Source organism: Haliotis rubra, unplaced genomic scaffold, assembly GCF_003918875.1.
Source record: "Haliotis rubra isolate DU_JTF1 unplaced genomic scaffold, ASM391887v1 Scf95, whole genome shotgun sequence".
NCBI classification, from domain to species: Eukaryota; Metazoa; Mollusca; class Gastropoda; order Lepetellida; family Haliotidae; genus Haliotis; species Haliotis rubra.
In genome coordinates, this window is record NW_025767690.1 from 169,425 (window position 1) to 181,379 (window position 11,955).

Sequence of the window (11,955 nt, forward strand, 5' to 3'; positions counted from 1 at the left end):
ACTGAATAAACATAACATAGCCTAGCCTTGATTCAAAGATCTTTACTCTACACATTATAACATACTTAGACACAGGGCAAACATGTTTGTACAAACTTCAACTTTTGTATGTCATATATGTATAATATGTCTGATTTGATGAGGCGTAGATTTATCTAATTTTTGTATTGTGTCAAGCCACTGATCTTAGGCTCCAAGGAAGTCGTAAGGTGACATTTCTGCTTTTCACAGCTTGTATACGTCACGGTGGGCGTTCCGTTGGTCCTCATCGTCGTCTTCCTCATCAGGGGATGTCTACTACCAGGATCCGCTGAAGGAATGCATTACTTCATCAAACCCAACTTCGATAAACTTAGAGAACCAGGGGTAGGTCCAGCTCTGTTGCCTCTGTCATCCAAAGTTCTACATGTAACATGTGTAGTCAGATAATGTGTCCTATCGAAGCTAAACAATGGTCATTTATGTTGGAGTAATTAAATAACACACGTCTACATCCATCTGACAGGGCCCTTATATTAAAGCATCACTACATTAATTGTTTCAGCGAGAACTCGGTATGTGTGACAGGCAACGCGATATACAAGTCGAGAATGTAAACTGAAGAATATATTGGTCAAAACAAGACAGGGCTTGTTTTAAGTGGCTACATTATACACAAATCTGTAATAGCTTGCCAATACCTGTGTTTTAAGTGGCTACATAATACCAAAATGTGTAATAACTTGCCAATACGTGTTATTACAAGATACGACCTGTTTAAATGGCTACATTATGCAAAAATGTGTAATAACTTGCCAATACTTGTTATTACAAGATACAGCCTGTTTAAGTGGCTACATTATGCAAAAATGTGTAATAACTTGCCAATACGTGTTATTACAAGATACGGCTTGTTTTAAGTGGCTACATTATACACAAATGTGTAATAACTTGCCAATACGTGTTATTACAAGATACAGCCTGTTTAAGTGGCTACATTAGGCAAAAATGTGTAATAACTTGCCAATACGTGTTATTACAAGATACGGCTTGTTTTAAGTGGCTACATTATACACAAACACAAATGTGTAATACTTGCCAATACGTGTTATTACAAGATACAGCCTGTTTAAGTGGCTACATTAGGCAAAAATGTGTAATAACTTGCCAATACGTGTTATTACAAGATACAGCCTGTTTAAGTGGCTATATTATACACAAATGTGTAATAACTTGCTAATACGTGTTATTGCAAGATACGGCCTGTTTAAGTGGCTACATTATACACAGATGTGTAATAACTTGCCAATACGTGTTATTAAAAGTTACGGCTTGTTTTAAGTGGCTACATTATACACAAATGTGTAATAACTTGCCAATACGTGTTATTACAAGATACAGCCTGTTTAAGTGGCTACATTATACACAGATGTGTAATAACTTGCCAATACGTGTTATTAAAAGATACGGCTTGTTTTAAGTGGCTACTTTATGCACAAATGTGTAATAACTTGCCAATACGTGTTATTACAAGATACGGCTTGTTTTAAGTGGCTTCATTATGCAAAAATGTGTAATAACTTGCCAATACGTGTTATTACAAGATACGGCTTGTTTTAAGTGGCTACATTATGCAAAAATGTGTGAAATACGACAATGAATTTCAGAGACAGTGTATAATTATCTGTATACTCAAAGAAGGCCACGATTGCCGATACCATTAAAACATACAGCAAACTTATTATGGATTATAAAATCGCAAACCGGTTTTTTAAAGCATCGCCTCATTGGCGAAAATACAAGATTTCTCTGTGATGTAATTAATTACTATGAGGTCAATCAAATACCTGGCAGTTTAGTGACTGTCGACTTTGAAAATGCCTTTGAATGGAAAGGTTTTGCTGAAGAAACAGAATTTTTACCCCAAAATATGGGTAAAATCAAAATAGCTTTAGTGCTATTATTACCTTGGCAGAGGTAGCAGAAAGGGGATAGACTCTCTCCTTATCTTTTCATTATCTGTGCAAAACTATTGTCAATCTTGATAAAGCTAAACAAAATGATTTAAGGAATAGACTTGAATGGAGTATATTACAGTAGCCGTATATTTCAGTATGCGATACTAACTTTACATTAGACGGCTTAGAGTTAAGCTTGACAAAACTTATTAATGTTTTCAAAGAAACATTAACAGGGAAAAACCCTACACCTGTCAAAAGAACCTATTAAGATTCATGGAATAATTTTAATACTAATCTTAAAGATGTTAAAAATCAATTTGAAAAACCCAATCAATCGATAATTTTATAGTCAAATGCTGACTGGGTCTCTTTAGCTGTCATATTTCTTTTCCCCAGATATGGGTGGAGGCATGCAGTTATGCATTATTTTCCTTGAATGTGGGCATGGGATTTAATATAACCATGTCGAGATACAACAAGATCAACAATAACTGTTTAAGGTAGGTGCTTATTCTACCACAGAGGAACACAACTGTAAAGAGTCAGTGAGTGAGTTTTGTTTTACGCCGCTTTTGCAATATTCCAGAAATACCACGGCGGGGACACCAGAAAAGTTCTTCACACATTGTACCAATGTGGGGAATCGAACCCGGGTGTTCGACGTGACGAGCGAACGCTTTAACCACTAGGCTACCCCACCGCTCCCAGCTGTAAAGAAAAGAAGCATCAATATTCTGCTACATCACATGTACATCACATCTTTACATTTAGTGATATGTGTCACGTGGTATTCAATTGCAACTGCAACATCTCCGCCATATGGCTGGAATATTGCTGAGTGCGGCGTTAAACAACAAACGAACACACCTTCATTGATAACTGCCACATACATATGTGACGCCATAAACCTGCCGCACATTCACAATATTCTTTCCAATTACCTACATCCAGTTATATAACAATGTCAATAATTATTCATTTCCATTGTAGAGACGCAGTTTGTGTTTGTATCGTGGATTTGCTTGTTACTATTTTGGTGGGATTTTCCTTCTTTTCAATCATCGGTCACGTGGCCTACCAACGCGGTGTGACAGTGGAGGCTTTTGCATCATCAGGTTAGTTAACCCCTTTAGATACAGCGAGAGAGAGAGAGAGAGGTAGAGAGAGAGAAAGAGAGAGAGAGAGAGAGAAAGAATGAGTGAGTGAGTTTAGTTTTACGCCACACTCAGCAATATTCCAGCTATATGGCGGCGGTCTGTAAATAATCGCGTCTGGACCAGACAAACCAGTGATAAACATCATGAGCATCGATCTGCGCAATTGGGAACCGATGACATGTGTCAACCAGGCCAATGAGCCTGACCACCCGATCGCGTTAGTCGACAGAGAGAGAAAGAGAGAGAGAGAGAAAGAGACAGAGAGAGACAGAGAGAGAGACAGAGGGGGGGGGGGGGCGAGAAAGGGAGACACCATGTTTATGCAGCATACCTGTCCGTTAGTTATAACATTGGTGTCGTGTGCAGATGGAAATTCGTTCGTTGCATAGACCCGTTACGTGTTATCCAGTGTATTTCTGCCTGTGATAAGGCACCCAAGCAATAAGGATATGTTTGGTGGGGCGTCATCAATTATATCCTGGTCATTGTCTCTTTCAGGGTTCAACCTTGCTTTTATTGTGTATCCACAAGTCCTGACTTATCTGCCCCTGCCACAGTTATGGTCAACCTTGACATTCATCATGCTGATGACGCTGGAAATAGATTGTCAGGTAAAATATAAAAGAAGAAATGGTGTTAATGAGTATATAATTGGGTAACAATACATCACGTTTCTTAAAAACGAGTAATAATGTTTTTGACACACAAGATGTTGAACAAACTGGGTAGCACTTCTACCTCTGTTGACGTCTGGCCTCTGACCACATGGGTACAATTCGTGAACCCCATTTCTGACACACACCCCTCCCCCTAAAGCTTAAACTCACTCACTCACTCTGGCCTCTGACGCACCTGAACTGTTCATGCTGATCTAAAACATTACCTTTTACAGTTGCCAGCCGTTGAAGTCATATCATCAGCATTTGAAGACGTGTTTCCAAGTCTTCGTAAGCGGCGGTGGCTCATAACAGCTCTGGTCCTATTGAGCAGTTTCCCCTTTGCCATTATCTACCTTCTACAGGTATCATGACATATTCTTCAATACAATATATGGTCAATGACCCGATCTGCTCTCACAAACAAAACTAAGTAATCATGGTTGGGGGCGGTGGGGTAGCCTAGTGGTTAAAGCGTTCGCTCGTCACGCCTAAGACCGGGTTTGATTCCCCACATGGGTACAATGTGTGAAGCCCATTTCTGGTGTCCCCCGCCGTGATATTGCTGGAATAAAACTAATAGCGGCGTAAAACTAAACTCACTCACTCTATTACACCACCTCCCAGCAGTCGTTGCTACTGACAACAACGGTCCAGGGGTGACTGAAGAACATATACAAACATGGGAGCAAAAACAAAGTAAGAGATTTCACCAGAGATCATTCATGTTAGTGATGCGTCAGTGTGGATACACTCTCGACCTGTCTTCAGTGTTCTAGCCTTGATCAAACTATCTCAATTGCGTAGACCCGTAAAGATCCGGGTTAGAACTGGTCTTAGGCAACCCATGCTTGTCGTAAGAGGCGACTAACCGACTAGTGTTCGCTGACTTGGTTGGAACATGTCATTGTATCCCAGTCGCGTAGATCGATGCTGATGTTGTTGATCACTGGATTGTCTGGTCCAGACTCAATTATTGACAGACCGCCGCCATATAGCTGGAATATTGCGGGTGCGGGTTAGGGTTAGCGTTAAACAACAAGGTGAGGTGAAATTGGGTTTTTACGTCGTGCTTGAGAATATTTCGCTCATATGACGACGTGCATGCGTGTGTATGTGTATGTGCGGCTGCTTGTACTAGCCCAGACTGAAGCTGGTTTTATAGTGCCAGCCCACTGAGATACCATACCGCAGTGAAGCATGAATACCCCACTCAGACACATTATACTGACTCCGAGCCGACCAGTCCTTGTTGTACCCATTAATGCCGAGCGCCAGGCAGGGACCAACAAGTACCATATTTTAACGTCTTTTTGGTATGACGCGGTCGGGGATCGAAGCCGCGACCTTCCGCTCTCCGGGCGGACACTCTAACCACTACACCACGGAGGCGGTCGTTAGACAACAAACAAACCTTGATCTGAAAACTTTTGAGCAAGAGTGCGATTCTTTCTAAAACGTTTGATCATATCTTTCCAGGGTGGAATATACATGCTGACATTGGTGGAATGGTTCGCATATTTCCCATCAGTTGCTGTCTTCGCCTTCTCGGAGTGCATCGCGATTGGATGGCTCTACGGTAAGAGTTGTTTGTGTGTAGCCCGCACGGTATTATCGGTATACCGGTATATCACAATACGCTATTCAAGCGACACGTATTGCAATATTTTATCTGAGAACCGATTTATTGGGTAAAGAACATATATGAAGTTTTTATGGTTTATGGTCTAAATTAAAATCTACACATACTTTCATTCACAACAAATATTCCTTTCGTCATTCAATGACATAACGACATTCTGTAATACTAGAAATTACATGAAAAAGAAAACAGAAGCCATAACTATGCAACCTAATTTTGCGATTGCTGTTATCAGAACCATAACATATGTTTAGGGACATATAATGTAGAAAATAGGATTGACATGCACAGTGAGTGTCACTGTCTGCCATAAGTTCCCAATCAATCAATCAATCAATTCTGCCACCACACGTTAAACCCCAATATATCAATCAATCAATCAATCAATCAATCAATCAATCAATCAATCAATCAATCAATCTTTATTCGGTACTTAAAAGGCCACAGGGCTATAGTACATTTATATACACAATATTTACAAGTTCCCAATACATCGCAATACTGACTGACTGACTGATTGAGGTTGGTTTTACGCCGCTCTTAGCAATATTCCAGCAACATCACGGCGGGGGACACCAGAAATGGGCTTCACACATTGTACCCATGTGGGGATTCGAACCCGGGTCTTCGGCGTGACGAGCCAACGCTTTAACCACTAGGCTACCCCACCGCCCTATATCGCAATACGGGTACCTGAATCGCAATATAGTTTATTTGCCATTACACAGCCCTATTTGTTTGCTTGTTGTTTAACGCCGGACTTAGCAATATTCCAGCTATATGGCGGCGGTCTGTAAATAATCGGGACCAGAGTACCAGTGATCAACATCATGAGCATCGATCTGCGCGATTGGGATTCGATGACATGTGTCAGCCAAATCAGCGATCCTAACAACCCGATCCTGTAAGTCGCCTCTTACGAATAACGTGAAGACCAATTCTAACCCGGATCTTCACGGGTCCTTTACGGCAAGACGCATTTAGACTGATTGAGTTTGGTTTTACGACGCTTTTAGCAATATTCCAGCAACATCACGGCGGGGGACACCAGAAATGGGCTTCACATATTGTACCCAAGTGGGGATTCGAACGCCGGTCTTAGGCGTGACGAGCCAACGCTTTAACCATTAGGCTACCCCACCGCCCCAAGACGCATTTAGAAGTGATGATCAAACATTTTTCTAAAATTTATTAAAAACTGAGGCATCTAATTTTATAACTCGGATGGCATTTGCCTTCATGTTTTAGAATCTTTAAGATATATCTCTTACAGAAGCATTTTTGGACATACATCGGAAAAAGTATGACTTTTTAAACGTAACCAACAAACAAACAACATAAGACGTGAGGAATATCGAAAATTATATGCAAGTTGTTTTAGAGTGAGTGAGTATAGTTTTACGCCGGATTTTGTAATACTCCAGCAATATCACGGCGTGGAACACTAAAATAGGCTTCTCACATTGTACCCATTTGGAGAATCGAACCCGGGTCTTCAGCCTGACGAGCGGACGCTTTATCCATTAGGCTACCCCATCGTCCCAGTTGTTTTAGAAACGTCAGAGGTTGCAATCACGTTGCGTCACTATTTCACCTTTGAATCCTGTGGAATTTTTTTGGGCAGATAAGTGGAAAGGATAATACACGAGCATTCACATTATAGATTTACCTCCAGCTGCACTGAAGGACGTGAACTCGTGGTTCGTCCACGGTGGGGTAGCCTAGTGGTTAAAGCGTCTGCTCGTCACGCTGAAGACCCGGGTTCGATTCCCAAAATGGTTACAATGTGTGAAGCCCATTTCTGGTGCCTCCCAACCACCCACCCCCATTCCCATCCCCGTGATATTGATGGTATATTGCAAAAGGCGCCGTAAAACTACACTCTCTCACTTGATTGTATATTGAACTCAGATGACAATTATGATTATTGTACTGTTAAGGCACAACAAGACTTCAAGCGGACGTCATGCTGATGTGGGGGAAGACGATTCCTCGGCCTATCACGTTGTCAATCAAATTTGCCTCTCCATTGCTCCTACTGGTAAATGTTTATGTCAATTCCTGTTGTAATATTCATGTATTTTATCACAGTGTAGTGTTTTATATTATCCGTGTACTATGTCCTCGAAATATTAACAATATAACCTTTAGGATTCAGTTTGGGTGTGTGATGTTGTTTAACGCCGCACTCCAGCTATATGGCGGCGGCCTGTCAATAATCGAGTTTGGACCAGACAATCCAGTGATCAACAACATGAGCTTCGATCTATGCAAATGGGAACCGATGACATGTGTCAACCAAGTCAGCGAGCCTAACCACCCGATCCCGTTAATCGCCTCTTACGACAAGCATGGGTTACTGAAGGCCAATATTCTAACCCGGACCTTCACGGGTCATAGTCTCTTGGATGTGTTAAGGGAGCTTGTAAAGACTGACAAGAATATCTTGTTAATTTCGACTCATTTAAAATTTGATGAGATGGATTTCGGAGCAAATCACGACAAATGATTTGTATTTCTGCGAAGCGTAAATCTACGGAAGTGTAGTAGGGCCACCGATCCTGTTAGTCGTCTCTTAGAACATCGTATCCCAATTGCGCAGATCGATGCTCATGCTGTTGATCACTGGATTGTCTGGTCCAGACTCGATTTACAAACCACCGCCATATAGCTGGAATGTTGCTGAGTGCGGCGTAAAACACTCTTGTAAAGAATGTGACACGGAAAAAACTCAAAGGGTCCTACTATTCATTTAATCATCATATGTGTGTTGAATTAGATCATCTTGGGTTACTCCTTCGCCTCCTACCGCCCCCCTCAATACGAGGACTACGTCTACCCTGCCTGGGCCACGGGGCTTGGATGGATGATATCTATAGCTTCCATTGTTCCCTTGCCCGCTCTCTTCGTCTGGGGAGTCTGGAAGACTCCAGGAAACACGCTCATTCAGGTAGAACAGAGCCCTGTCTGTTGTGTGACCAACTGTTATAGGTATCCGTCACATTTGTATGTGTCTGGCGCAACTATTGAAACATTCAACCGCCCCTCCGCCTTTTCTCCACATCGCTACACCCGCAGCGTATGGTTAGGTTTGCAAAATTTATTTCAAAGCTGTCATCTACACAGCTGAGCCTCGCGTCTTAAGCTCAACGATCATTTAACTTCAGCGCAGCTTCCCCATTCACTTCATGATGAGCAAAGGTGGGCCAAACTTGAAAGCAAACCTCGGCTCAATATTAAGTAAAACATGGTGCTTTGTGCATAGATATAAACACACTAATGCACAGTGATTTGTAACTCATGGATTGTTGAAAATAATAGTTCATATTTGATTCCATATATATTTCGCATGTTCAAATGTTGGTTAAATTTGTTTCTGGAAAGCTTTTAGGTTTTTATGTCGCTACATTTAAGAGCTTTAAACTGATTTTTACAATGCGGTGAATGTCCTGGTTTTCATTTCATTCAACAACGCTTCAGCTAGCGCTTCTCAGAACTGTTCAAGAAATGTTGCTTCAAGTTTACACAAATATCTGTTTCAGAAACTTCAACAGTCAGTGAAGCCAAATAAACACTGGGATCAGCAAGCTTTGGATGCCCAGGCAAAGGAAAATGAATGCAGTTTATAAAACATCATGTTCAACCATCACAAAAACAAAATGACTGTAGATTCTGGAGTTTTCATCACTTTGTGAAGTTATTCCAGAAATGTGATGGGGACATTCATATAGACTTGTACCCTCCCTTTGGCGTCTTTTCATCTACACAAAGGACAGATCATGAACAGGATAGGAGCTAAATGTAGACTGTAGGATATTTGTAAGCATTTTGGGAATCGAAAGTGACTCTTTGGCATGACGAGCAGAACCTTTTCTTTTTGTCTGTGGCGGACAATGACAACGAATCATCAGAATGTAATGGGTATTTGAAACTGGTTTGTTACACCACAGCGAGTATACCAACATCGTAAAACGTTGCCGTTATAAATTCTCCCGAAAATAGGGTACCGGATCCATTTTGTCCTGTATCGAGGTGTGACGTCATAAATCTACCGACAAAAGTTCAATCTGAAAATGGTGGCCCTGATCTTTTCTTGCACACCATGGCCTAGATTTTCGAAGCTCTCTTAGCGATAAGATGGTCGTAAGTGCCATACATTGGCATTAACTTACGACTATCTTAGAGCTAAGAGAGCTTCGAAAATCTAGGTCCATGTGTGTTTCCGATTGGCTCAATTGTCTGAGGCGCCTAAATTAGCTGTGCAGAGTTGCGTCCCTTGGACCTGCCAGGAACCTATGATTGTGGGTTGTGTTTTTATTGTTTTTCTTTACTAGAAAATGTCTAAAAATTATTTATTCACTTGTTTATAACAAAATTATATATCAAACACTGGACAAGCTGTATGTTCTGAATAAATTGTAAAAAGTCAAGAAAGCTGTTTCGCTTCTTTTTTAATAGAAATACAGAGTATGTTTTGAATATTTTATCTTAAACAAACATGTACTGTCGAGGGTTTTACTCCATGACAACCACCTGTGACAGAGGTCATGAATGTGATGTTTAAGAGCACTCAAACCATGTATACCATCCTCTGTGTGTCACTCACCCTTGGGAATCTAAAAACGAGAGAACAAAATGTGCTTTCAATTTCTGTATGCATGCATGTTTTTGTGTGTTTAAAAAACCCGCAAAAGGTATACATTCAGGTATTTCAAAATCAATCAATGCTGTTCCGTTTTTAATTTACTTTTTGAACACTCTTAAGAAAACTGAAAAGCACAGGCTTTATCAGCATTCATTGCTATATAAACTGGCGGCCAAAAGAAACTTTACAATTATATAAATGAAATAACTTGAATGAAAAGTTGTTTGTAGGTCCGCAAACCAATGAAAACACATCGCAAGAACACAGCAACCCTCGAAACAACACGTGAAGCGCATGTTTTGCACGTCAAGATGTGAAAATGCGAAAAATCACGTGACTCGTTTAGTATGAAAACTGCACGTGCATGGTGGGTATAAAAAGGGGTTTGAAATGCCACGCCTTACAGCTGCAGAGCGAGCACGAGCCATCGGCATGGTCCAGATCGTGGCCACCCACGCCCACATTGCAAGAATCTTCGGTTGCCCGCGTGTTGGGGTAACCAACTTGATGCAGCGGTTCCGACAGACAGCTAGGACAGACCTCTGACAGACCAAGATCAGGAAGACCCAGAGTTACTATCCCTAACGAAGACCGGTATCTGAGAAATCGATTCATCACAGTGACGTCATCAGCGACGAATGCCTTAGGTCATCAAATCAGTCAACAGACTGTCAGCAGGCGACTCCGGGATCAGGGTATAACAGCATACCGACCACTACGAGGACAGTTACTGACCGCTGAACATCGTCGCCGGAGACTGACATGGGCCCAAACTGTAAGTCGTTGGCAGCGACGTGATTGGCAGAGGGTCGTCTTCAGTGACGAGAGCAGGTTCTCCTTGTTCAGAGCTGATGGAAGACAACGTGTTTACCGCCGGAGAGGAGAGAGAACAAGAGCTTGTACTGCACGGCGGAGGGGGCAGCGACAAGGCGTACTTTACCAGCAGGACAACGCACAACCCCTCACATTCCGTGTGGTTCAACAGGTCTTCGCTGCCAACAACGTCAACGTCCTACCGTGGCCGGACATGTCCCCTATAGAACACCTTTGGGATATCCTGGATGGTCGTATCCGACAACAACAGTGCACGCCAGCTAACCAACAGGACATCATCCAAGCACTCCAGGAGAAATGGCGGCGCATACCACGAGGTCACATCAGACTTCTGATTTTCTCCATGAGAAGGCGGGGTCTTGCTTGTATTGATGCCTGAGGGGGCCACACACGTTATTGATTGAACTTTTCAGAGAGAAATACTACATTGTTTCTTGCTCATATTCTGTGAACATTTTGGAACTTCAATTTATGTACCCCACCTGACTTTAATCAACTGCTCTGCTTTATCCGAACACTATATGGATGTCAGGCTTTTGTGTCATTTCGAGTTGGGATTGATCTTTTGAATACAGTTTATATGAAACATTTATATAGTATCTTGTGTTTTCTATGACTGTTTGAAACTATGGTAAAGTTTCTTCTGGCCGTCAGTTTATGTTGACTGCAATCGTCATTTAGACAATTCCTATGTTTGAATCCCGTTCGTCATGTCGTGGTTGTTTTTTGTCATGCAAGCATATCCCAAAGTGTGTTTGTAAACATTTTTCATAAAAGATATAAACGATATATGAAAAGTGCATGCAGAAAAATGTTTCTTGCTCGTGCAATGTGTCGGACACATGAGTAGAGACATCGGTGATAACGGCCAACCCAAATTCATCATTTCATTACGAAATTTACGGCGTAAACTAAGATAAAAAAAATACCTAGATTGAATGCCACTGACCGAAATATCGCCATTGGATTTTTTTAAGCAGGAGAGTCCCTGTCTGCCATTGCAAGACACTTCAACGTCAACCATAGCATCATATTTTGATTATGGCGTTGATATGCCCGCTTTAATTCGACCCAAGATCAT

General features: G+C 41.5%; 1 protein-coding gene across 3 annotated transcripts in view; it reads left to right on the top strand.

Annotated features, from left to right (window-relative positions):
* LOC124264939 (sodium- and chloride-dependent glycine transporter 1-like) overlaps nt 1-9,825 on the top strand; it is a 56,276-nt gene extending 46,451 nt beyond the window's left edge. For all 3 annotated transcript variants that reach the window (XM_046699720.1, XM_046699718.1, XM_046699719.1), the window contains 9 exons: nt 232-366; nt 2,337-2,440; nt 2,931-3,055; nt 3,596-3,708; nt 3,990-4,118; nt 5,233-5,332; nt 7,336-7,436; nt 8,175-8,345; nt 8,938-9,825. In XM_046699720.1, coding sequence (XP_046555676.1) covers nt 232-366; nt 2,337-2,440; nt 2,931-3,055; nt 3,596-3,708; nt 3,990-4,118; nt 5,233-5,332; nt 7,336-7,436; nt 8,175-8,345; nt 8,938-9,024 — 1,065 coding nt within the window. In that variant the 3' untranslated portion in view covers nt 9,025-9,825. The remainder of the gene's footprint in view (nt 1-231; nt 367-2,336; nt 2,441-2,930; nt 3,056-3,595; nt 3,709-3,989; nt 4,119-5,232; nt 5,333-7,335; nt 7,437-8,174; nt 8,346-8,937) is intronic.
* The last annotated feature ends 2,130 nt before the right edge of the window (nt 9,826-11,955 follow it).